At 45.1% G+C, this 24,950-nt stretch overlaps 2 protein-coding genes and 1 long non-coding RNA gene across 5 annotated transcripts; all 3 read left to right on the top strand.

The window, feature by feature from the left end:
* Nucleotides 1-438: 438 nt before the first annotated feature.
* On the top strand, nucleotides 439-5,105 carry LOC311118739. Of its 2 annotated transcripts, none has more exons than XR_014611846.1 (3): nucleotides 439-540; nucleotides 2,762-2,844; nucleotides 5,031-5,105. It is a non-coding gene; the product is annotated as an uncharacterized lncRNA (long non-coding RNA). The 2 variants fall into 2 exon arrangements; XR_014611847.1 differs by lacking the exon at nucleotides 5,031-5,105 and adding an exon at nucleotides 3,396-3,801.
* Nucleotides 5,106-8,777: 3,672 nt separating this feature from the next.
* Nucleotides 8,778-12,224, top strand: LOC311107428 (uncharacterized protein; the record flags this gene model as incomplete). Its single annotated transcript, XM_084149920.1, has 4 exons — nucleotides 8,778-10,838; nucleotides 11,124-11,332; nucleotides 11,675-11,762; nucleotides 12,040-12,224. Exons 1-4 carry the CDS (start codon nucleotides 8,909-8,911, stop codon nucleotides 12,222-12,224), a joined length of 2,412 nt encoding a protein of 803 aa, XP_084006046.1. The 5' UTR covers nucleotides 8,778-8,908.
* A 769-nt stretch (nucleotides 12,225-12,993) lies between these two features.
* Nucleotides 12,994-22,399, top strand: LOC311118422 (2-hydroxyacyl-CoA lyase 1-like). 2 transcript variants are annotated; one of them, XM_084157626.1, is made up of 18 exons: nucleotides 12,994-13,061; nucleotides 13,223-13,290; nucleotides 13,681-13,785; nucleotides 13,902-13,942; nucleotides 14,264-14,344; nucleotides 14,510-14,582; nucleotides 14,771-14,848; nucleotides 15,026-15,120; nucleotides 15,420-15,532; nucleotides 16,106-16,241; nucleotides 16,796-16,901; nucleotides 17,676-17,759; nucleotides 18,339-18,440; nucleotides 18,730-18,884; nucleotides 19,708-19,866; nucleotides 20,145-20,252; nucleotides 20,383-20,569; nucleotides 21,896-22,399. In XM_084157626.1, the coding sequence occupies exons 2-18, from the start codon at nucleotides 13,240-13,242 to the stop codon at nucleotides 21,926-21,928; spliced, it is 1,707 nt and encodes a 568-aa protein (XP_084013752.1). In that variant the 5' UTR covers nucleotides 12,994-13,061; nucleotides 13,223-13,239; the 3' UTR covers nucleotides 21,929-22,399. The 2 variants fall into 2 exon arrangements, with proteins under 2 accessions (XP_084013752.1, XP_084013753.1); XM_084157627.1 differs by having other exon boundaries at nucleotides 13,001-13,061; nucleotides 13,656-13,785.
* Nucleotides 22,400-24,950: the final 2,551 nt, after the last annotated feature.

The following is a 24,950-nucleotide window of genomic DNA, read 5'->3' as shown; positions in this document are numbered from 1 at the left end:
GTATATTTTATGAGTAATAAAATAAAGAAATGAGTTATGTTATTTAATAATGAACTATGGGTTATCTGTTTTATGTGACAACCGCAGTATCAATTTTTAGGTGTCAGGCAGTGACAGTGGTGCTAATCCCAAAAGAAAGGCTACAACGAGGAACAAGAAGTCTATTGGCAAAGTGATGAAAATTGCATTTACTTTGGCCTAACGGTGTGGGTTATGTATTTTATTTTTCATGGCGTCCTCAACATTACAGTTTTAAGGGCAACAATAGCCTACATTTGTTTACAACTCGCAGGATTTCCATACGTGAGCTTTCAACAGCACAGAGCGTTGCATCAGCACGAGATCGGAAGTGCGTCAAATCTTTACAGCATTGTTACGTCATCACTGATAAACGTTGAAACTGATCAGAAACCGCTGGAGCAGTTCAGTCTGATCCTCGCTAGTGCTGGAGGAATGCGTTTGTTTTCGCTCTGGATGCGCGTTCATTTTGGCAAGGAAATGTGCTGATTTTGCAAGGAGATGGAGAATAAAGAGTGCAAGGTAGGCATGTTATTTATTTTTTAAATCTTCAATTATAGTAATTACTGTGGATTAAATATTGTTTAACAAATGAAATAATGTGCTATTCATGCTGTAATATCAAACTAGAAAGCCTATGGCCGGGGAGTCATGAGAGTTGGCTAAAGGTACAGTAGAATCTGCTGTGGGTCAAATGGGGGTCAAAGGTTATGGCATCACCTTCATAAATACGTCCTAAATGGCACCCTATTCCCTATGTAGGCTAGTGCACTACTTTTGACCAAGAGCCATAGAAGGGTTGGCTGACGTCACGAAAATGATGCTCGCGCATCGATGGCTGGAAGTCGTGTATCTTGTTATGATTCTGAACCTCAGCTAACAACAAGCTGCCATGTGGGGAATCGTAGCTCTGTGGCATGTTTCAGCTCATTGTATGGTGTTATTGATACCATGTCTTGTTTTGAGGTGTTTTGACTGATATCATGTCTATGCAATGGCTAAAATTCGCTACCTAGCTAACCAACAACAACTGTAACAATGTATTTGAGACGAGTTCATTGTTCAAATGTATTTATGGTTGCAATAAACATTTAGAGACTAAATATAGTTTACATGTTGTCAACAGTCTAAGCAAACCCTGTCTATTTTGCCCCATAGTTGCATGCCAGTTTTGTTGCTAAACAACCAACCCCTCTATAGAGTCCCACAGTGGAGGTGTCATAATACCCATAAAACCTAGCGGTCAAACAGGGAAATGGTTCCAATCGTTTTTCCACCATTCATTTTTCCCATAGGCGATTTTAGAAAAACATAAAATAAGGGCTGTATTTCGTGTAGGCTTACCCTGGCGTGACGTTTTTGTAACCATGTAAATCTCTCTCGGACAAGGTGACTTTTATCAGTATATTCGGCTCCATTTACTCTCAGATTCGAAAATGCTAATTAGCATCAAAGTAGACATCATGCAAAACTACAAATCCCTGCAAGCTCCTGCATGTCATCTCTAGCTGACACCTTTGCTAACAGGTATTGTGTCAATTTAAAACTTGCACTAGACAGTTCACAGAATTGTCAATTTAAAGAAATGCAGCCAATTTATTCATATACTACATTTAGCTAACATTAGATAGTTAATCCAGAGATTCTTACCTTTGCCTCGATCAGCATGATCATCATGGCATTTGTAGTTCTTTATGATAGCCACATTAGCAGCTAATAAGCATTACATTTTTGGGAGGTAAATACAAGAGAATATATTGATAAGTCACCTTGTCCTAGAGAGATTTACACGGTTATCAAAACGTCACACCAGGGTAAGCTACACGAAACACAGACCTTATTTTAAGTGTTTCTAAAATCCCCAATGGGAAAAATGAATGGTGGAAAAACTCAATTGGTAGAGCATGGCGCTTGTAATGCCAGGGTAGTGGGTTCGATCCCCGGGACCACCCATACGTAAAAATGTATGCACGCATGACTGTAAGTGGCTTTGGATAAAAGCGTCTGCTAAATGGCATATTATTATTATTATTATTATTATTAAAACGATTGGAACCATTTCCCTGTTTGACCACTAGGTTTTATGGGTATTATGACTCATACTGTGGGACTCTATAGGGCTCCAGCCAAAATAAGTGCACTATATTGGAAATAGGGTGCTATTTCGGACACAAGCATAGATATGATGCATTATGATGTGACCATAGAAATAGAATCACTAGAAAGGATAGAGCCTCTGACCATGGCAATTTGACTGGTAAACTGAACTGTACACCTGATATGATGTTCTGGTGATTCTATTTCTATGAATATGATGCATTATGATGTGACAATGAGAGTTGGGTTAATGGTGCTCTCAAGGCAACCGGGAACTCGAAGAAAAAAAACTAGGTCAAATCATGACGTCTGTGATCTTCAGGTCGGAAAGTCGGAGCTCTAGAAAGATGCCAGAGTTTCCGACTTGGAATTCCTTTTTACATTTTGTGGTGGTAATTTTACCCCCTTTTCCTCCCCAATTTTTCGTGATATCCAATTGGTAGTTACGATCTTGTTACGATCTTGTCTCATCGCTGCAACTCCCCATCAAAACGATTTTTCCCAGTCGGAGCTTGTTTTTTTTCCCGATTTCCCAGTTGTCTTGAACGCACTGAAGTCGGAAGTCAGAGATTTCCCAGTTGTTTTGAACACGGCAAAAGGCGACACAGTAGGTGACATCTAAACATGACTTTGTGCTGTCTTTCAGAGGTCAGAGGTCAGTGGGAATGACCTCACCCTCATAGACCTGGATGACCCCATCAATGGTGCTGATGTTATGAAGGAAGTCAGGTAAGTGATTTACACTAATGACACATTTGTGACTGGTTACAGGATCACATAGGCCTAAAGATACAGATTCAGTAGTAGGTCAAAGGTCACCGCCTATGGAGAGGTAGGCCCAGAGCTATGTATTTATAGAGTTGGGACATTGAGATATAAACTCAGCAAAAAAAGAAACGTCCTCTCACTGTCAACTGCGTTTATTTTCAGCAAACTTAACGTGTAAATATTTGTATGAACATAACAAGATTCAACAACTGAGACATAAACTGAACAAGTTCCACAGACATGTGACTAACAGAACAAAGGGGGGGTCAAAATCAAAAGTAACAGTATTTGGTGTGGCCACCAGCTGCATTAAGTACTGCAGTGCATCTACTCCTCATGGACTGCACCAGATTTGCCAGTTCTTGCTGTGAGATGTTACCCCACTCTTCCACCAAGGCACCTGCAAGTTCCCAGACATTTCTGGGGGGAATGGCCCTAGCCCTCACCCTCCAATCCAACAGATACAGGCTCTTCGCTGACCATGGCAGAACACTGACATTCCTGTCTTGCAGGAAATCACGCACAGAACGAGCAGTATGGCTGGTGGCATTGTCATGCTGGAGGGTCATGTCAAGATGAGCCTGCAGGAAGGGTACCACATGAGGGAGGAGGATGTCTTCCCTGTAACGCACAGCGTTGAGATTTCCTGCAATGACAACAAGCTCAGTCCGATGATGCTGTGACACACCGCCCCAGACCATGATGGACCCTCCACCTCCAAATCGATCCCGCTCCAGAGTACAGGCCTCGGTGTAACGCTCATTCCTTCGACGATAAATGCGAATCCGACCATCACCCCTGGTGAGACAAAACCGCGACTCATCAGTGAAGAGCACTTTTTGCCAGTCCTGTCTGGTCCAGCGACGGTGGGTTTGTGCCCATAGGCGACGTTGTTGCCAGTGATGTCTGGTGAGGACTTGCCTTACAACAGGCCTACAAGCCCTCAGTCCAGCCTCTCTCAGCCTATTATGGACAGTCTGAGCACTGATGGAGGGATTGTGCGTTCCTGGTGTAACTCGGGGCAGTTGTTGTTGCCATCCTGTACCTGTCCCGCAGGTATGATGTTCGGATGTTCCGATCCTGTGCAGGTGTTGTTACACGTGGTCTGCCACTGCGAGGACGATCAGCTGTCCGTCCTGTCTCCCTGTAGCGCTGTCTTAGGCATCTCACAGTACGGACATTGCAATTTATTGCCCTGGCCTCATCTGCGTGAACATGCCTTAGGCATGCTGCAAGGAGGCATGAGGACTGCAGATGTGGCCAGGGCAATAAATTGCAATGTCCGTACTGTGAGACGCCTAAGACAGCGCTACAGGGAGACAGGACGGTGGCAGACCACGTACGGGCATCTTCGCAGTGGCAGACCCTGGGCATCTTTCTTTTGGTGTTTTTCAGAGTCAGTAGAAAGGCCTCTTTAGTGTCCTAAGTTTTCATAACTACCGTCTGTAAGCTGTTTGTGTCTTAATGACCGTTCCACAGGTGCATGTTCATTAATTGTTTATGGTTCATTGAACAACATTTTACATTTTAGTCATTTAGCAGACGCTCTTATCCAGAGCGACTTACAGTTAGTGAGTGCATACATTTTCATACTGGCCCCCCGTGGGAAACGAACCCACAACCCTGGCGTTGCAAGCGCCTTGCTCTACCAACTGAGCTACAGGGGACTAGCATGGGAAACAGTGTTTAAACCCTTTACAATGAAGATCTGTGAAGTTATTTGGATTTTTAGGAATTATCTTTGAAAGATCCTGAAAAAGGGACGTTTCTTTTTTTGCTGAGTTTATGTATACATTACATGACACAGTAGATATCCATATGACAGCTGGCTCCCCATGGGCAATATTGACATTTTAAACAATGCTATGTAACTGAACATCTATAATTAGAATGTACTTATAATGAAAGGATAAATGAAAGGCTCCAAGGCGCTAACATGGAGTCCTTTTAAAAGTTGGCAGAATTCTCTAAATATTTGGCTCTGGATAGGCCGAGTCATCTCAAGAGTATTGGAGCCTATTCTATATATCTATTCTAATTCTAGAATGATTCATTCTAATTCTATGATTCTAATTCTAGAATGGGAACACATCCTCACACTCACATTATAGCAGTGACCTAAGAGAGATTCCTTTTTCTCTATCTAGATCCCATAAAGATCACAGAGAGGCTGAGAGACTGACCAAGTTGGACGAGGCTGTTCTAGAGACAGATACCCCAACTCAGTCACAGGAGGTTGAAGGAGAGAGTGAGTTGGACGAGGCTGTTGCCATCCCATCTCAGTCGCAGGAGGTTGAAGGAGAGAGTGAGTTGGACGAGGCTGTTGCCATCCCATCTCAGTCGCAGGAGGTTGAAGGAGAGAGTGAGTTGGACGAGGCTGTTGCCATCCCATCTCAGTCGCAGGAGGTTGAAGGAGAGATTGAGTTGGACGAGGCTGTTGCCATCCCATCTCAGTCGCAGGAGGTTGAAGGAGAGATTGAGTTGGACGAGGCTGTTGCCATCCCATCTCAGTCGCAGGAGGTTGAAGGAGAGAGTGAGATGGACGAGGCTGTTGCCATCCCATCTCAGTCGCAGGAGGTTGAAGGAGAGATTGAGATGGACGAGGCTGTTGCCATCCCATCTCAGTCGCAGGAGGTCGAAGGAGAGAGTGAGATGGACGAGGCTGTTGCCATCCCATCTCAGTCACAGGAGGTATGATGTATTTTTCTATTACATGTATGAAATTTCATTTAGATATTTTGTGTTTTAATGACGCAAAATTGAATTCCAGCCTAACTCTGCTTTCTGTTGTCGCCATCAGGCTGCAGTGGTGACCTTCACTACCGTGACCCACAAGGATGCAACCTCCCAGACCAGCCTCACCCTCAGCAGGGGAAAGAGAAGCTACCCAGACCTACACACCTTTGTGCAGGACATGAAGGACGAGTAAGTTGCTCTTTGGCTTCCCCATGCATCCCCTAGATATGTTCCCTGTCTCAATTGCATACTCCTCGTGTCCTCTCTTCTCGCCTCCTCAAAACCCATTGGATGAGAAAGCCAGAGGTCCCGCCCTTCTGACCTTCTCATCCAATGGGTTTTGAGAAGGAGGTGAGGAGATTGAGAGTCTCCTATAGTCTCGGGCAAATACAAAGGACTCAACGGACCAAATAACCAATCAGGGATGTCTGGGTGTGGCCTAGTTCCATAGAGGTCCATCCATAACGTAATCTAAGATAATAGAGGTAATTTCCATCCATAACGTAATCTAAGATAATAGAGGTAATGTCCATCCATAACGTAGTCTAAGAGAATAGAGGTAATGTAATTCATTGTGTACTTGCATTTATTTACTTTTCAGCCATTGGAATCTGCTGAGTGAGAATATGCGTGCCGGGGTGAGTTATAGTCACCTCTAAAGTAGTTAATGTTGGTAAAATGGACCAAACATTCATTTGTGGAAATCCTGCAGGACCTTTAATCCTGAACCACTGCTTTAATTGACAAGTTTGAGTAAATGGTTCTAAGTTTTCTATCAGTGCAGCCCCTTTAACAAACTAACTCTGTATGGTCTTTTAACATTGCAGATGAGCAGACATGAGTTTAGTGCCAAGTGCATGGATATTGTAGCATGGGTGATGGAGTCTACATCCACTGTGGTTGTTCCCGCCCTTGACCTCACCATGCAGATAGAGCTCTCTGATTCGCCAAGCTCTTCTGGATCAGGAAGTAATGAGGCAGGAGAGGTGACCTCTCTTGGCCGCAGCGTCAGATTCAGCTGTAGTGGAGGACCCAGCAAGTGCACCAGCGCCAGAACCGCCTGCAGCACACGCACTCCCACGCCTTTCCCCTCCTCTCACAGGTACCTAGCCCAATTCCCTCCTCTCACATGTACCTAGCCATATCCACTCCTCTCACAGGTACCTAGCCCTATCCATGCCTCTCACAGATACCTACCCCTATCCACGCCTCTCACAGGTACCTAGCCCTATCCCCTCCTCTCACAGGTACCTACCCCTATCCACGCCTCTCACAGATACCTAGCTCTATCCCCTCCTCTTTTTGCAGGTCTTTCCTGTTATAGGTACAAATATCCATTCCAGATCCACTTAGTGAGAAATACTACTTAGATACTACACAACCACTCTAAAAAGTTTACTCTAAATGTTAATGTTTGGTCTGAGTGTGGTTTGAGATGGTTCACAATGCTTCCTTTGAATAACAATAACAAGGTTGAGTTTGTGTCCCAAATTCTTGGATCATATTTTTTATTTTGTTACCATGTACTATTCATTTCTGTTGTGCATTCTGCAGGTCCATGACCTCTTTGCTGAGTGAGAACGAAGAGCGATATGTCTCCTCACCTGAGGGTGGCAATAGAGAGATGAGACACAGACTACACTCAGCACCACTGAGATCTGTGTTTGGAATCTCTGAGGACTCTGTCTTCGACATGGTCCAGAGCGGCCAGTCGCAGAGTGACATCGTACTGCCGCCGAAACGAAGTAGACAGGAGAAATACAGACTTAGCTAAATATCAACGGACGGCAAGTTAATGATGGGTATTGTCGAGTTGGTTATAAACCTTCTCACCTCCAGATTGGCTGAGCTAATGCGAAGTGTCAGTCAGGGAACTCTAGATCCGCTGACTGGAAGTATCTCAGCAAGTCAACAGTTTGTCCAAGAGATGCTAAGCATGGCGACTTCTAAGATGTATTCCCATGCCATAGAGCATATTGCGCTCGGCCACAAGTCTCCCCTTGAGTTAGAGAGGGAGCTTGAGGCCATCTTGGGTCCTCTGGCTGGACAGGTCATAGTCATCATCATAGATAGCATCACCAAGGCTAAAGCCAACGGAGGAAATGAGGGGAGAGCGACCAGCCCCTTGACCTATTTTCTAACTGCCATTTCGGCAGAAATACAAAGCCTAGTGGTTCACAGATCGGCTAGCAGACCATCCACCAGACTGTCCAACAACGACCCACTGCTGAACATTTCCAAATCGAAGGTCTTAAGATCAGTTCTGCTCAAAATGGCAGAGCTCTTTGGCCAAGGTCAAAGTGAAACCTGTCTAGTTCCACTAGTCCAGAGTCAGTCCAACAACTCCATTTGCGACTGGACTGTGAATGCAGGCACCATTCATCCAAGTACATTTCTGTCTGACAACAGAATGACAGAAGTGTCATCCGATGTTGTGGATCTTGTACTTGAGGTTTTTTGGACAACAGGATTTTTGGATAACAGGAACCCGTCAAGGCCACAGAGTGCCTGCTCCCACAACTCAGCTAGTGGAGCAATAGATAAGAGAGCTCTTGCTGGGGACTTGGTCAGACAGGTGTCTGTCAAACTCAGCCCGTTTGTCTCTGAGAGTCAACTCTCCACCATGTCCATGACAGATCTGTCATCATCTTTTTCTGACTCCACCTTGAAGCAGTTGTGTTCTCGCTCTGTTGTTGCTCTGGCAACTGCCTGTCAAGCAATCAAAACAGAGCTCGAGAACCAGAGACCTACCAACCTGGCAGCCAGAGACCTACTATCGTCTCTGGTAGAGACCATTGAGGACATGGATATCTCTGACATCCTCCAGGGCCCGTCTGCCATTTTGGAGGAGGCTGCTGTGATAAAGCACCCAGAGATGTCCACCTCGACAATATACAGATCTCTGCTTCTCGACTCATCTCTCGCCTCCTCTAAGATGGTCACTGAGAGCATTATCTTCAACAACCCATGCCCATCAGAGGAGAATGTGAGTATTCAGAAGGAGCGCCCTGCTGATAAAGTTGACATCCTCCTTGGTCAGCCAGTGGAGGAGTATATTGTCAAAGCTGAGCAATGCATCACTCAGGTCATTCAGGATGCAGCTGTGACATATACTGCTGCGCTGGATAAAACCGACACTTGTGGGAAACTGTCGGAAATCCTATCTGTCCATGTTTCCTCAGAGAATATTGAGGAGGCATCCTCTGATCTCTTTGGTGGAATTATTTCCGACCTGCATGAGGTATATGAGGTCAATAAGGCCTCCAAGCGTACGAAACCAGGTCGCAAAATGTTCTGGGTGGAAGTGAGTTCAGGTTCCCAGAAGATTTACACCAAAACCCTGGACAAACTAAGGAAGCTGTTCACCTCCAACCATCTCACTGAGGGAAAATATATTCCTGTGCAAATCGAGCTCTCTGCAACTGGACTACTTGTAACTGAGGCCACTGTGGAGGTATCTCCTGTAACTGAGGCCACTGTGGAGGAATCTCCTGTACAGAAGACAGACAGTAAGACCCCTTCTAAGTCCTCAGCCCACCAGCTCACCCTCGACACCTGCACTAAAGGGGTAATCAAACAGGTGATCTCGGTGCTGAGGGTGGACACTTCAAAGGAAGACTGCTCCGCTTCCGTTGGGGAGAGCAAGACAAATTCATCCTTCGACTTCAACCAGAAGTTGGACTCGATAATTTCGAAATTGGAGGACCTCACCATTTTGAGTGATGTGACGTCAGCCGAGATTGCCACACTCATGCGATCTCTTAGTGCAGCCAGCAGAACCTCTAACATTTCCATCCAGAGCTTTTACAGTACTGAGTTCCGAGCTAAGGCCAAACACATTGTGAGTGAGACCATTCTCAGAGCTGCTAGCAAAGCCAACCATTCTTTGCTACAGGGCATGCCTAGCACCACCTTCTCACACCATGTGGTTTCTACAGCCGAAGATATAGTAAATATTATCATGCAAGACCTTGAAAGTGTATCCCAGTACACTGTGGACGACGCAGACTCCTTCCCACTAGGAGAGAAAAAGCTGGAGTCCCAGCTCAAACCCAGAGTTGTCTTTGACAACTTATTGGATGCTGCTCAAACCATGTACCACAGAGTAAAGGATAGACTGAACATCTTTTTCTCTTTTCCACCAGTGTCAGTCACCACAGCCAAAGATGTGCTGGACTCCACCCCTGTGGAGACACTCAGACGCATTAAGTCCCCTGACACTGCTCTTGTTGAGGACAGGAGCCGCCCTCCCTCTGTGAGAAGTGAGAAGCCTTTGTCAAAAGTCTGTTTGGCTAAAAGGTCTAAAGCCCTTGTGTCTTCAAGTGGCTCTTCAACAGACCACCATGTAATTGACACATGCAGTGAGGATGTCACTCTGCCCACCAGGAGTATGTCAGTTGTGAGCAACAACAGTTTGAAGAGAGCCTCTCCTCTCCACGGCAGTGGTTTGAGTGAAAGTTGCAAACCTCTTGTGGCTCTAAAAGACGTAACAGTGGCAGTCAGCCAAGAAGGCTTTAGCAAAACTGCAAAGAAGATGCTCAGCTTGATCCTAAATGTGATCAAGTGTAGAGTGGCCAACTCTGAGAGTTCATCTGTTGGGCAGATTGCAAGTCAGGAGTGTCTGATAGCCACTAACATGTTAGACTCTTTACTGGAGAGCCTTGACCAGTTGCCTGACATGAGCGCTGCCGATGAGATCACAAGGACAGAATCCCATACCTCTATCGCAATGGACGAGACAGGTTCATGGTCAACGCTTGTGAGCCAACAAGAAATAAACATATCTGACACCAATATCATAGTGAAAACTATAATGGACACATTGAAGACGGACGACCCAGAGATGACTTCAGCAGAAGAAAATCTGGATAGGCTCCTGTCAGTTGAAGCCCTTCAAGGTGCGTCTGACAACCTGATCGCAAAGGTCCACGGTCTCATTCTGGAGATAACCATAAGCCGCCAGCTTCAATCCATGGCTGGCCACAGAAGCCTCTCTCCACCAGCGCTGCCTAAGCCAGCCCTGAGGAAGCTGTCAAAGGACGATGCCTCAGAGCTCATTTACAACTTTGCCCAGACTTCTGTTAGGAGACTCCTGGGGCAGTGTATGGGAAGGCCTATGCCACCCTCGGCTGAAATGGTTTTGGATCAGGTCATCAAGTTGATGACAGACGTGGTGATGGACAGCCTGACTTATGGGTCCAAGTCTGCAATGGAGGATGGTAAGTGAAAGTATCTATTTTCATCTGCATAGGACTTAATTGTAACATGATGCTCAATACATTGCGTTTTATGATGTAAAATTCACTGGTTGTGTCCAGAATGGCACCTTATTCCATATTTAGTGCACTACTTTTGACCAGACCCTATGGGCCCTGGTCAAAAGTAGTGCACTATAAAGTGAAGAGAATGCCATTTGGGACACAGTGACTAACTTCCATGGCTGCGTCCTCTTCTCCCAGTTATTGTACACAGGTCGGTCACACTAGCGTGCTCTTCTCACTCAGACACCAGCAATGCCGCAAGTGACATCATTCATGGTGTTGTAGCTGACCTTAATGCTACTGAGGAATTCCCTGCCAGGAGCCTTAGCCCGGCTGATGTAAAGGCTGACGGCATGGCCCGCCTTCCCTCTGCCAGAGGGGAAGAGACTAAGAAGAACAGGAAGTGGCATTTCCTACCGAAAATGCATACGTTTCCAAAGATCATGATTAAGGTAGGGTGCTCTGTGTTTTGAGATTACCTCTGTAAGGCAGGGCTGAAATTTACCCTACAGATTCACTACACACCTATTGTCTCTCAGCATTAGAACAATACTGTTGTCATTGTCTTGAGGAGGTTGAGTGAGGACGCTGTAATACAATCCTAATACACATGGGAGAGAGTCAATGGGTATGTCCCAAATGGCACCCTATTCCCTATATAGTGCACTACTTTTTACCAGAGCTCTATGGGCCCTTGTCAAAAGTAGTGCCTTACATAGCGAATAGGGTGCCTTTTGGGATGCACACTCTGTATTTTACACAGTCTCAGTTGTCCTGATGTGTTTTGTCAACAGCTGTTCAAGACAAAAGGGGAACCGAAGAGCCACCCTGAACTGGATTGGCTGCCTACCAAACGTCTCAGAGAGACTCATATTTCACAGGGTAAGTGATAAGCATCGATGTTATATTGATATATCACCCTATGACAAGCTTGTTAAAACAGTGACAACAGATACAGGCAGACGGACGGACAGACATGCAGACAGACAGACAGGCAGATGGACAGACAGGCAGGCAGATGGACAGGCAGACAGACAGACGGACAGGCAGACAGACAGACAGACAGGCAGACGGACAGGCAGGCAGACAGACAGGCAGACAGACGGACAGACACAAACACACACATTCATTTTCTGATTATGAAATGTTCTTATGACAGATGCTGAGTGTGAGGTTCCAGAGGTTCCATCCACTTCCCCACCCAAGGAGGACCTGACAACCACACCGGCCCCTGCTCCCCAGGAGTCCCAGTCCCGTAAACGCCCTCTCATAGTCAGGGTGTTACACGCTCTCTCCAGAGCCATCTCCAAACCATTCAGAGGAGCTTCTGGGAAGAAGAATTAGCTAAATGCCTGATTTCGTTAATATTATATTTTAATCAGAGCCTTTATTTAATAAAACATTACTGCATTGATTTCTGTCTATAATAGTCTTAATGTATGTGCACGATAACGGTAAAGTACTTCAAACCACATAGTCAAAAGTATTCATAGTGAAGTACCGTTTATTATTATTGATTGTGGAAATACACATAATACAGAAAAGTTGTTGTCACATATAAAAAAGGGTGCCATATATATATATAAAGACAGACATAAAGGAGAAAACTCTGTAGACCAGTCACATTCTCAAGCCATAACTAAATCCATGAATGGATCTCCTATAAGATGACAGGAGAACTTTTGTAACACTTTCTATGAAGCCTATATCTATAATGCATACACTCAAGTCATTTACATTTTACATTTTAGTCATTTAGCAGAAGCTCTTATCCAGAGCGACTTACAGTTAGTGAGTGCATACATTTTTTTTTCATACTGTCATACACTCATAATGACTTAATTGAGTTAAGTGTTAAGTTAAGTGCAGTTATAAACACATAATGAGGGCTTGTTATGTATTTCTTGCAATATAAAAAGAAAAAGGCTACTAGTTTATTAAATATTCATGACTGCTCTTGCACGGCTCATGTCCACACTGCAGTACAGCAGGGGGCAGTAATGCACCATAACGTTGGATGCCGACTGCCTATAAACCCCACTGAAGAAGAAAAAGAAGACGAAGAAGAAGCACGGCTCATGTGATTGGCCGTGAACCCGGAAGTGGTATTAACGTGTAATACTTTAGACAGGAGCAGTAGTGCCAGAAGAAATCCTGTCACTCAAATTTTAACTTTGTGGAGTAAGTGGCTATCAAAATACCTATCGCTTGTAGCTACTCATGTAATGCATGCTGGAAAGCAGACAAAAACTAATGATTTGCAAGAGATCTAAACACGATTTATAAGCTACTGAACAACAAGTCCAAGAATTCCTTGCTAACCTCGTTTGCACTTTGAACAGATTTCTCGACAATAATAATGGAAGATGTGACTGGGGCTCAGCTCATTGCAGAGGCACTAAAAGCTCAGGTAAAGTGTGTGCAATTTATATAAAACAGTGTTATACTGTGTAACCGTGTTGCTAAGAATATATTAGTCGCTGATCATGTCCTTGGCAGTGAGAATGTAGCACTACGAGTTGTGAAAGTGTGCCAAAGGTCATTGCACTGGTATAGCTAACTATGAATATTGTTGTAGCAAAACATTTAGATGTTTATGTGGAATAGCATATGTTAACTCCCTTGTTGATGCATGCCAAAGTGTGTGTCAATGCAAAGAAAATCTAAACTACATTGTAACAATTCATATACAATTCAGTATGAAAATGTATGCACTCACTGGATAAGAGCGTCTGCTAAATGACTAAATGTGTTTTCTTTTTAATGTAAATATAGTGTATCTACACGTATCTCTCTACAGAATGTAGAATATATGTTTGGAATAGTTGGTGTTCCAGTCATTGAAGTAGCTATGGCAGCTCAAGCCTCAGGAATCAAGTATGTGGGAATGCGCAATGAACAAGCCGTAAGCCATCTTTTTATTTTTTATGAATTCAGAATCTTCTCATGACATTTTTGATGTGATTTGGTTGTGGAGACACCAGTAATACTGATATGTTGTTGTAATGCGTCATCCAACAGGCTTGCTATGCTGCGTCTGCTGTTGGTTACCTCACTGGACGGTAGGAGGATTCTCATTAGGAGAGAGCTTTAGAGATACTGTCTCTCCTCTCTGAAATCCCAGACCTATGTTAAAACATTGTTAATGTGGGAAGCGACCCGTCTGCCCAGGGAGACTACTCTCTCCACACTATACTAAACCAGCTCTCCCTAAATCATGTGATATTAACTACCCTTACATAGACTACAGGAGCGTGTAGTGTGTGAGGGTCCGTTTCATAGCTTTTTTGCATTGCTAATTATGTCTGCCTGGCTGTCTGACCCTTTGTGTGTGTGTCTGCCTGTCTTCCTGTCTGTCCCTCTGTCTGTCTGTTCCTCTCCAGTCCAGGTGCGTGTCTGGTTGTGTCTGGACCGGGACTCATCCATGCACTTGGTGGAATGGCCAACGCTAACATGAACTGCTGGTATGCTAGAACTCCACAAACAGAAGACCCTACTACTCATGTTCAGTGGTCCTTTCAAAAGAAGGGATGCTATCCGCACACTGCAAAAAATGATCAGAGGACTCCAATTTCTTGTTGTCTCAGCTTGTCAGTTGATGTCATTGTGTGATACCTCTCTCTCTGTAGGCCTGTGATTGTTATTGGAGGCTCCTCCGATCAAAACCAAGAGACCACTGGGGCATTTCAAGAGTTTCCACAGGTACCGATTCAACCATGACATTTCTGACTATTGAACATTAGGGGGTGGTTTCACGGGACACAGATTAAGCCTAGTCATGGCCTAAAAAGCAAACTCAATAGAGAATCTCTGTCCGGGAAACTGGCCCTAGCAGTTTCATTGCTGAAAGAGGAAATAATTTGTTATTTGTGGTCCTCTTTCTCTGTCAGGTGGAGGCATGCAGACTGTACAGTAAGTTCTCTGCTAGGCCTAGCAGTCTGGATATGATATCCTCAGTGGTAGAGAAGGTATACAGTCTACTCTGACTCCCTCTGTTTAGTCCTCTTCATATCATTTGGTATCACCTGCAATTGTCTGTTTTCTGACCTCTAATTTTCCAGCTTAGCAAGGTACCTTAACTGCTTCATAAGAGCACAGCACAGCCTTAATTGATTCTGAATGGAAGGGTGTTTGGTCTGTCTAAGGCAGTACGCACTAGCATGTATGGACGTCCAGGTGCTGTATACGTAGACATATCTGGGGACATGGTCAATGCTAAATTGGACAGGAGCAGAGCCAGGTTAGTGGCTATCACTGTCTTTCATCCATTTAAAATGTATACTAATGTGTTACTGTTGAATATGTATACCTCTGAATTCACATCACCGTAGTCATTTTTATTTTATTTTCTTATACCTTTTAACGTCTGAAGTGAACCAGAAATTAAATTAGTTAGAAAATATAGCACTATATCAAAATATTCTCATCAGAGAATAGCAATAAGCCTCGATAGACCTTCATGATTTATTTACATATGCAATAAAGTTGCTAGGTAACATGTTTAATGTTTGACCTATTATTTACTATTTCCTTTGTCAGAGAGGTGCCCTGTAGTCCACCTCCTCCTGTGAGTATGGCTGACCATATGGCGATCACAGAAGCACTGGCGGTCCTGAAAGGAGCCAAACGGCCTTTACTCATCATTGGCAAAGGTAGGCATTGTTTTTTTAATAGCCAGATAATCTAGGGGAAACAGAACTAAAATCTTGCATAATTGCGTCAGATACTTGGTTAAGGTCTGGGGAGATGTTAAGAGAAAGATACTAACGCCACTTGCGAAGTCTCCACCCCCCTAAACGGAAACTCTCTGCAAGTTTATGGGCCAAATGTCCCCTCCCCACACCTGCGAAATCGTGATTTGTCCAAATGATTAGTGGTGAAAAATCTGCGTACCGGAACAAAGTTGTCACATCCCAGTCTGTTGACAGACGCTACTTCCAGTTATGTTACGTGCGTCTGTCCAGGAGAGATCAATAGCCAGCTGAGACGCACTGTAACACATATAGCACTGTACCAAGGTTCAGTTGAAAACAGGGCCACGTTCAGTCAACAAACATTGTTGACATGATTTCTCATTCTACCTGTCCGAGAGGCACGTTCGTTCTACATGCTATATTTCTATCTGAACGTTGCACAACGTTTTGCTCAGCTGAATGCATCCCAGTTGTGAAGGTCAGTCTGTTGAAATCCGTGTGGCAGTGCCCTCTGTCTGTGTCCCTCTGCAGGTGCAGCCCATGGAAGAGCAGAGGGGGCTCTGAGGGAGCTGGTGGAGGGGTGTGACCTGCCCTTCCTGCCCACCCCCATGGGTAAAGGGGTGCTGCCTGATGATCACCCCAACTGTGTTGCTGCTGCCCGCTCCAGGTCAGCCTCTCCTTCTCTCAGCTGGCATCATATTAATGTACAGACCATTGACTGTATAAGTAGGACCAAGAATTTCCATGACCATATGAATGGACCAGGAGAACTCTGGGCCTTCCTGAAATCCCTATCTATAACTAGTCTCTCCTGGCCAGGTCATGTCAATGTAAACTGGTGTCAATCAACTACACTACTCATACAACTAGCCTCTTTTCATTACATTTTGTTTTGTTCTATCTGATTGTGTTATTTTCCCTGCTCTCCTCCTCTCTTCCTATCCTCATCTTCCTATCCTCCTCCTCCTCTCTTCCTATCCTCCTCTTCCTCTCTTCCTATCCTCCTCTTCCTCTCTTCCTATCCTCCTCTTCCTATCCTCCTCCTCCTCCTCTTCCTATCCTCCTCATCCTCTCTTCCTATCCTCCTCCTCCTCTCTTCCTATCCTCCTCCTCCTCTCTTCCTATCCTCCTCCTCTCTTCCTCCTCCTCTCTTTCTATCCTCCTCCTCCTCCTCCTCCTCTTCCTATCCTCCTGGTTCTATGGTCTTGGTGGGGACTGCAGAGCTCTGCTCCAGTCTGATGTTGTGGTCCTACTTGGTGCCAGGCTCAACTGGATCCTGCACTTTGGCCTTCCCCCCAGGTTTGACCCCCATGTAAAGGTCATCCAGGTAGGTCAATGGTCACCAGTAGTTTTTTTTTTTTGTCCTTCTTTTTTTAGGATTCCAGATTTTCTGCTAATTCCGTTCTGATTTCTGGAATCTTCCAACAGGGATTTCTGGGAATTTTGGGAAAGTAACTGTAATTTTGCAACCCTAGTCACAGGTCATTTCATAGTGAACTACAGTTCATTGTAACCAGGTATAAAGGTATTTGAGTCAGTCTTTTGGATTTAGTCTATCAATTATATAGCTTCTCTATAAGTCTTTGTGGTCTCTCCAAATAATGTCATGTCTGTCATAGTGCTGTACAGTACATCTATATTTAAGCAATAAGGCCCGAGGGGGTGTGTTATATGGCCAATATACCACGTCTAAGGGCTGTTCTTACGCACGATGCAACACGGAGTGCCTCGATACAGCCCTTAGCCGTGGTATATTGGCCATATACCACAAACCCCAGAGGTGCCTTATTGCTATTATAAACTGGTTACCAACGTAATTCGAACAGTCAAAATACATTTTTGGTCATACCCATGTTATACGGTCAGATATACCACGGTTTTCAGCCAATCAGCATTCAGGGCTCGAATCACCCGGTTTATAAAAGGGAACGTGTGTGTCAGCCTTAGCATTATGTGGTGGTGCCTGGTTATTTCTGTTGTGTTTAGCTTGAGGTTTGGCCACTCCTCCAGCTGCTGTTACAGGTGTCACGCACGGCGCTCTTCCTGTTGTGTCGTTGCTGGTATGTTGTAGTAACGTTCCACATACGTTATTTATGTCAAGGTTGATCTGTGTGCTGAGGAGATGGGGAACAACGTGCAACCTGCTGCTGCTCTCCTGGGGGACATCAATACTATTGTCAAGCAGGTAACACAACTCAGTCCTGGGGGACATCAATACTATTGTCAAGCAGGTAACACAACTCAGTCCTGGGGGACATCAATACTATTGTCAAGCAGGTAACACAACTCAGTCCTGGGGGACATCAATGCTATTGTCAAGCAGGTAACACAACTCCGTCCTGGGGGACATCAATGCTATTGTCAAGCAGGTAACACAACTCAGTCCTGGGGGACATCAATGCTATTGTCAAGCAGGTAACACAACTCAGTCCTGGGGGACATCAATACTATTGTCAAGCAGGTAACACAACACAGGCATCTAATATCTGCCCTATATCTGCATATCATTTTTTAAAGAAACAAGCATTGATTGTCCTGCAGCACAGCAATGTGAATTATTATATGGATTATAATGAATGGACATTTATGTAAGACATTTCTAAGAGTACAAACTTCAGAAGCCTTTTTAAACCTCAAATACTCTACACGTTTTAAATGTCCTGCATTGCAGGAAAGTTCTCCTGCAACAAGGTGATCAAATTAAGATCCTACATCTGTACTTGATTCAGTTTGTTTAGTTTCTACTCCTCATCTTTACATTCAGCTCCTGGAGTACGTTCACAAAGATGGCTGGAAGTATCCAGCTGATACAGAATGGTGGACCACGTTGAAAGAGAAGATGGCTGCTAACGCAACAATGACAAAGGTGTGTTGGTGTGTCCGTCTGTGACCTAAGCAAGTTAGATTCTGCCTGTGTGTCTGTATTACTGACTCTTTGTTATCTGTGAAATAACTTGACTTAAATCCAACCGGTAGAATACATTATGGTACAGATGTAGTATTGCTCTTAAATTCAACAGGTAGAAGACATTATGGTACAGATGTATTCTGAGTCTTGTCATAGGGATTCGAACCGGCCACCTTTCGGCTACAGGTCCAACAACTTTGCTGTTTGGTACCTACCACCCCTGATTTGATTGTGTTCCTCTCTCCAGGCGTTAGCTCTACAGTCGACAACACCCATGAACTACTACCAAGTGTTCCACCACATCTCCCAGCTGCTGCCCCACGACTGTGTCATCGTGAGTGAGGGGGCCAACACCATGGACATCGGGCGCACCATGTTGAACAACTACCTTCCTCGACACAGGCAAGGCATGCCGCCTCACACAGAGATCAAAGGTCAAATCCGCCAAGTATCCCGTGCCTTTGCCCTGAAGACAAGTAGGAATGAGTTGGGATCTGTTGATAGTTCTGCCTGAGAAGACTTCTCAATGTAGTGCTGCCTGACAGGCTGACTAGAGGACTTCTCAATGTAGTGCTACCTGACTGGATGACTGGATGACTTCTCAATGTAGTGCTGCCTGACAGGCTGACTGGATGACTTCTCAATGTAATGCTGCCTGACAGGCTGACTGGATGACTTCTCAATGTAATGCTGCCTGACAGGCTGACTGGATGACTTCTCAATGTAGTGCTGACTGACAGGCTCACTAGATGGACTCTTTTAGCATTTTACATTTTAGTCATTTAGCAGACGCTCTTATCCAGAGCGACTTACAGTTAGTGAATGCATACATGTTAATTTTTTTTTATACTGGCCCCCCGTGGGAAACGAACCCACATCCCTGCCGGCCAAACCCTCCCCTACCTTGGACGACACTGGACCAATTGTGCGCCGCCCATGGGTCTCCCGGTCGCGGCCGGCTGCGACAGAGCCTGGACTCGAACCAGGATCTCTAGTGGCACAGCTAGCACTGCGATGCAGTGCCTTAGACCACTGCGCCACTCGGGAGATGTTGTTCCTTGCTTCCTACTTAACACACACACATACACCAACTACGGTACCTTTACACACACTGAGCTCTTATTAATGCAGCCTGGTGTCTGTGTGTGTCTGTGTGTGTGTGTCTGTATGTGTCTTGGTCTGTGTGTGTGTGTGTGTGTGTGTGTGTGTGTGTGTGTATGTGCAGGTTGGATGCTGGCACCTTCGGGACGATGGGGGTGGGTCTGGGCTTTGCCATCGCGGCTGCAGTAGTGCAGAGGAACCAGAACACAGGCCAGAGGGTGGTGTGTGTGGAGGGGGACAGTGCCTTTGGATTCTCTGGGATGGAGGTGGAGACCATGTGCAGGTTGGTTCAGTCAAGGTCTCTCTCGCATAGCAAAACGTGCTTGTAGTATTCACAGGTCTGGTGCATAGGAGAATAAAAAAATGTATCAATTTTCCCTAAGTGTCAACCACCTAACCTAGTCATTGATGCTCTCCCTGGTCATTGATGCTCTCCCTGGCCATTGATGCTTTCCCTGGCCATTGATGCTTTCCCTGGCCATTGATGCTCTCCCTGGCCATTGATGCTTTCCCTGGCCATTGATGCTTTCCCAGGTCATTGATGCTCTTCCCTCTGACCAGGTATAAACTCCCAGTGGTCATCATCGTGGTCAACAACAATGGGATCTACAGCGGAGTGGACGCAGAGACGTGGGAAATGATGGGGAAGATGGGAGATCTGACCACTGTGTGAGTACATAGGGGTTTGGGTTTAAAGGTCAATGTGGGACTGGGCCTACTCTGACTGGTTATGTCCAGGTCAGGATTCCCTCTAGTGAAGGTATGTTGGTCATCTTCTCCTCTCCCCTCTTCTCTCCAGAGCCCCCCCTGTGACCCTGCTGCCTGAAGCCCGCTATGACGAGGTCATGAAGGCCTTTGGAGGACGAGGGTTCCTGGTGCGGACAGAGGAGGAGCTGCGTAGTGCCTTACAGCTCAGCCTCAGTGACTGGGAGAGACCTAGTCTCCTCAACGTCCTCATAGACCCCTCCTCAGACAGGAAGCAACAGGTATTCCCTGGTCTATACCAGGCAAATTCAAATCAAGACCTCAAAGCCAGTTCTAGTGTTGTTTATGATGTGTATCTAGTGTAGGAAAGTGTTGTTTATGATGTGTATCTAGTGTAGGAAAGTGTTGTTTATGATGTGTATCTAGTGTAGGAAAGTGTTGTTTATGATGTGTATCTAGTGTAGGAAAGTGTTGTTTATGATGTGTATCTAGTGTAGGAAAGTGTTTATAATGTGTAAGAAAGTGTTGTTTATTTCTGGTCCTGTAAGGCTGCAGTCATCAAATACACTCTTAATGGGGCCTCCCGAGTGGCGCAGCGGTCTAAGGCACTGCATCGCAGTGCTTGAGGCGTCACTGCAGACCTGGGTTTGATCCCAGGCTGTCACAAGCGGCCGTGACCGGGAGACCCATGAGGCGGTGCACAATTGGCCCAACGTCGTCCGGGTTAGGGGAGGGTTTGGCCAGCCGGGATTTCCTTGTCCCATCGCTCTAGTGACTCCTTGTGGCAGGCCGGGCACCTGCAAGCTGACTTCGGTCGCCAGCTGGACGGTGTTACCTTCGACACATTGGTGCAGCTGGCTTCCGGGTTAAGCGAGCAGTCTGTCAAGAAGCAGTGCGGCTTGGCAGGGTCGTGTTTCGGAGGATGCATGGCTCTCGACCTTCGCCTCTCCCGAGTCCGTAGGGGAGTTGCAGCAATGGGACAAGACTGTAACTACCAATTGGATATCACAAAATTGGGGAGAAAAAGGGGTAAAAAAAAAATATATATATATATATATATACAGTCTTAATAAAAAAGGGTTCCAAAAGTGTTCTTTGGCTGTCCCCATAGGAAAATTATTCTAGGTATAACCCTCAATGTAGAACCCTCTGTGGAAAGGGGTTCTACATGGACTCCTAAAGGGTTCTACCTGGAACCAAAAAGGGTTCTTCAAAGGGTCCCCTATGGGGACAGCCGAATAACCCTTTTAGGTTCTAGATGGAACCTTTTTTGTACCATCAAGGTAGCTACGGTCAGCTCACTTCACCTGAATGTTGAATGCTAATGTTGCCTAAGAACAGGGCTGTCAAACTAGTGTCTGCTGGTTTCTGTTATTTCCTGTCCGATTAAGACCTAGACAACCAGGTTAAGGGCGTTCCTAACTAATCAGTGACCTTCAATGATCAATCAAGTAAAAGGGAGGAGTGAAAAAACCTGCAGACACTCTGCCCAACATAGAATGAGTTTGACACATGAGCCTGACTGCATCCAACCACGTCATTTATCATTCCTCTCCTGACTGTCCATGGTCTGTCGCTCTGTCTGTCTGTCTGTCTGTGTCTCTTAGGAGTTTCCATGGCTGACTCGCTCCAACCTGTAGCCCCAAGAGGAGAGGTCTGCTGTATGGGACAGTGAGGAAGACCTGCTTCCTTCTCCCACCTGATGGAGAAATTGGCTACGTCCCAAATGGCAACCTCTTCTCTATAAGGTTCATTCTCTATGGGCCCTGGTCAAAAGTAGTGCACTAAATAGGGAATATGGTGCCATTTGGTATGCAGCCCTTGTCAGTGAAGTTTATCTCTCTATAACATGGTGTTGGGAGACAGTGACAGCTCCTCACTCTGCCATGAGCAGGCTGCATTTAATGTGTTTTTGTATCTAAAAAATAATGTTCCTATGAAATGTTTTAATCAAGTCACATTTACTACAAGGTAGTATTACATTTTTGATTTTGTAAATTTATACCATGATTAAGATGTAGATTTGTGACAAAATGTCAGGTATATTTGTCTTTGACTTATTTACTATACTTGTACAAGTGTAATTGAAAATAAACTTTGTTGCAGACAAACTACAAGATAATAGAAGTTATTTTAGAAAATGATAAAGTGATGTCAATGTCTTGCAGAGCTGTAGAATATAGGACGCTTTCCCAGTTCCTTTGGGAGTATAGGAAATTATTCTGGGTCCTGTTCAAGATCTCCCCAGTCCCTCAGTCAATTTCCTGTGACTTGTCCCCAACAATACCCAGGTAACTGCTGGTATTAGAATGGTATGGCTCACCAGCTGAAAATGAGCTCATGTGTAGCATGTGGTCCAACGCAACTCCTTCCTCTTACCCCTCTTCAGGGTTCCCCTGTCAAGGAAACATCATGGCTGTCATTGGTTAATGAGAAATGTGTGCCATGTCAGTCTGTGTGACATTGGGTTGGAATCAGTGGAGGCTCCTCAGAGGAGGAAGGGGAGGACCATCCTCCTCAGTGAATTTCATAAAAATATAGTGAAACATTAAAAAAGTTAACCTTTTTAGATAAAACTATACTAAATATATTCACGTCACCAAATAATCGATTAAAACACAGTGTTGCAATAAAGGTCGACAGTGGCCTCAACAGAACTCTGTAGGGTAGCACCATGGTGTAGCCGGAGGACAGCTAGTTTCTGTCCTCCTCTGGGTACATTGACTTCAATATAAAACCTAGGAGGGTCGTGGTTCTCACCCCCTTCCATAAATTTACACAACTTCCAGAGGACGTCCTCCAACCTATCGGAGCTCTTGCAGCATGAACTGACATGTTGTCCACCCAATCAAATGATCAGAAAATGAATCTAGTACTGAAAGCATAAGCTACAGCTAGCTAGCACTGCAGTGCATAAAATGTGGTAAGTAGTTGACTCAAAGAGAGAGAAAGACAATAGTTGAACAGTATTGAACAAATTAATTTCTAAAAAAATTAAGAAGCAAGAGAGAGCGCTAGCTATATATAATTTAATAAGCGTCCGGGTTAGAGTCCCGCTCCTTGAAAGCGGCAGCTCTACCCTTTAGCTCAGTGTGGATGTTGCCTGTAATCCATGGCTTCTGGTTGGGGTATGTACGTACGGTCACTGTGGGGACGACGTCATCGATGCACTTATGGAATGCTAATGAAGGGTACTTTCTGGAATACTAATGAATAGAGGTAAAGGATGTGGATGTGAGGAATGGACCCCAGGAACAGGAAGTCATGGCTTCAGCTAATTGGGATCCAAATAAAGATGAAAGGTGCTGAACGTACACATGCAGGCTGGAGCTGTAGCGTAAAGCCAGCTAGCTGTCTGTCTACCTATTCAGAATACACTAGAAAATAGTGGTGATCCTACTGGTCATATTTTTTCTATTAATAAAGAACAACGATATAATCAGTTGCTGTCCAAGCCTTTGTCTTCGCAACCGTCCCTCGGAGAGATGGGAAGTGCTTGTCAGTGTTATCATAATGAAACTTAATGGAAAGTTAACAACAGTCTGTGAGTTGGCTAATTTCACCCAGTGAGTTTACTTGTTGGCAGCGTGGATTAAGTCACTGAAGAGTTAAAGGGTTTGTGGCAAGCCAGGAAATGTTCCATCTGGCTCTCTCATGGGCAATCAGGCCCTCAGAGCCTCTGTGCATCCCAAATGGCACAGCTACAATGTAGTGAACTACTTTTGACCATAGCCCTATGCTCCCTGGTCAAAAGTTAGTGCACTTACACTACATCGTTTGGGATGCAGCAGTGGAAGGGATCCCCTGCCCACAGAGAGCGTGCTCACTATCCTCCAGGCCAGTCAGTCAGTACCCCTTCCCTCCAGGTTTGCAATGGAAAAAACATAACAGCCCCAATGATCACCAGCAGACACATGGCTCTCATACCCAGTGTTATGGATCAGAAACACTGTATTGCAGTTTGAGTGGTGCTGCTGCCTTGCATGCCGCCCTGGAGGCTGGAGGTCAGTGGGGTATTATATTATCAGAGGTGTTACCGTAATGGATGAGCTGTACAATATCTGGCTGCATGTTGATGCTTCAATCAATTCCCCCTTCAATCTTGGGCCTTTGTGATTTGGAGAGGAGCCCAGACACAGATTTACATATAAAACATGTAGTAGATTTATAGGATTTCTATGTGCCCAGCAGCATGTATAAAAATGTCCTATTTCAGTAAAAGCCCTGTTGTGTAATGTAGCGCTTTGGGGCTGTTTGTTGAATAGCCGCTGCTCTCTCTGGAAGGGAAGTGAGGACAGGAAACCAGGACTGTGTGTGATTAGTCACCCTGTAAAAAAAATGTGTCTCTTCCTCTGCTTCTTCACTCTGTTGTGATGGGAGGCAGGGTCCTGGGTGGGAAGGTCATGTATAAGACATTCTACAGAGATACTCCCCTCATCTCTACAGGAATGGCATGTTCCACCGAGTATTTTCTTTTTTCAAAAAAGGATAAATGCTTCTTGCTGTCTAAGAATAGGACTTTGGACTTCTATCCAGAGTGTAGAGACTGTAAACAGAACGGGGGCGGGGGGTTAATGGTTGACTGTAGATGAGGTCACGTTGCCTGGTTTCATCTTTGAATCGACTGGGTAGCTGCCACCCTCTTTGTGTGTGTGTGAGATG

The sequence above is a fragment of the Coregonus lavaretus genome (assembly GCF_964263955.1).
Source record: "Coregonus lavaretus genome assembly, chromosome: 3".
NCBI classification, from domain to species: domain Eukaryota; kingdom Metazoa; phylum Chordata; class Actinopteri; order Salmoniformes; family Salmonidae; genus Coregonus; species Coregonus lavaretus.
Note: the sequence above shows the minus strand (reverse complement) of the source record. Positions and strands in the feature narration are given on the sequence as shown.

Bases quoted from the DNA above. Each gene is read 5' to 3' on its own strand.
- LOC311118422 (XM_084157626.1), top strand. From the start codon at position 13,240: ATGGAAGATGTGACTGGGGCTCAGCTCATTGCAGAGGCACTAAAAGCT. The intron at 16,242-16,795 runs GTCAGCCTCTCC...TGGGGACTGCAG, and splicing joins GTTGCTGCTGCCCGCTCCAG to AGCTCTGCTCCAGTCTGATG. The intron at 18,885-19,707 runs GCAAGGCATGCC...GTGTATGTGCAG, and splicing joins AACTACCTTCCTCGACACAG to GTTGGATGCTGGCACCTTCG.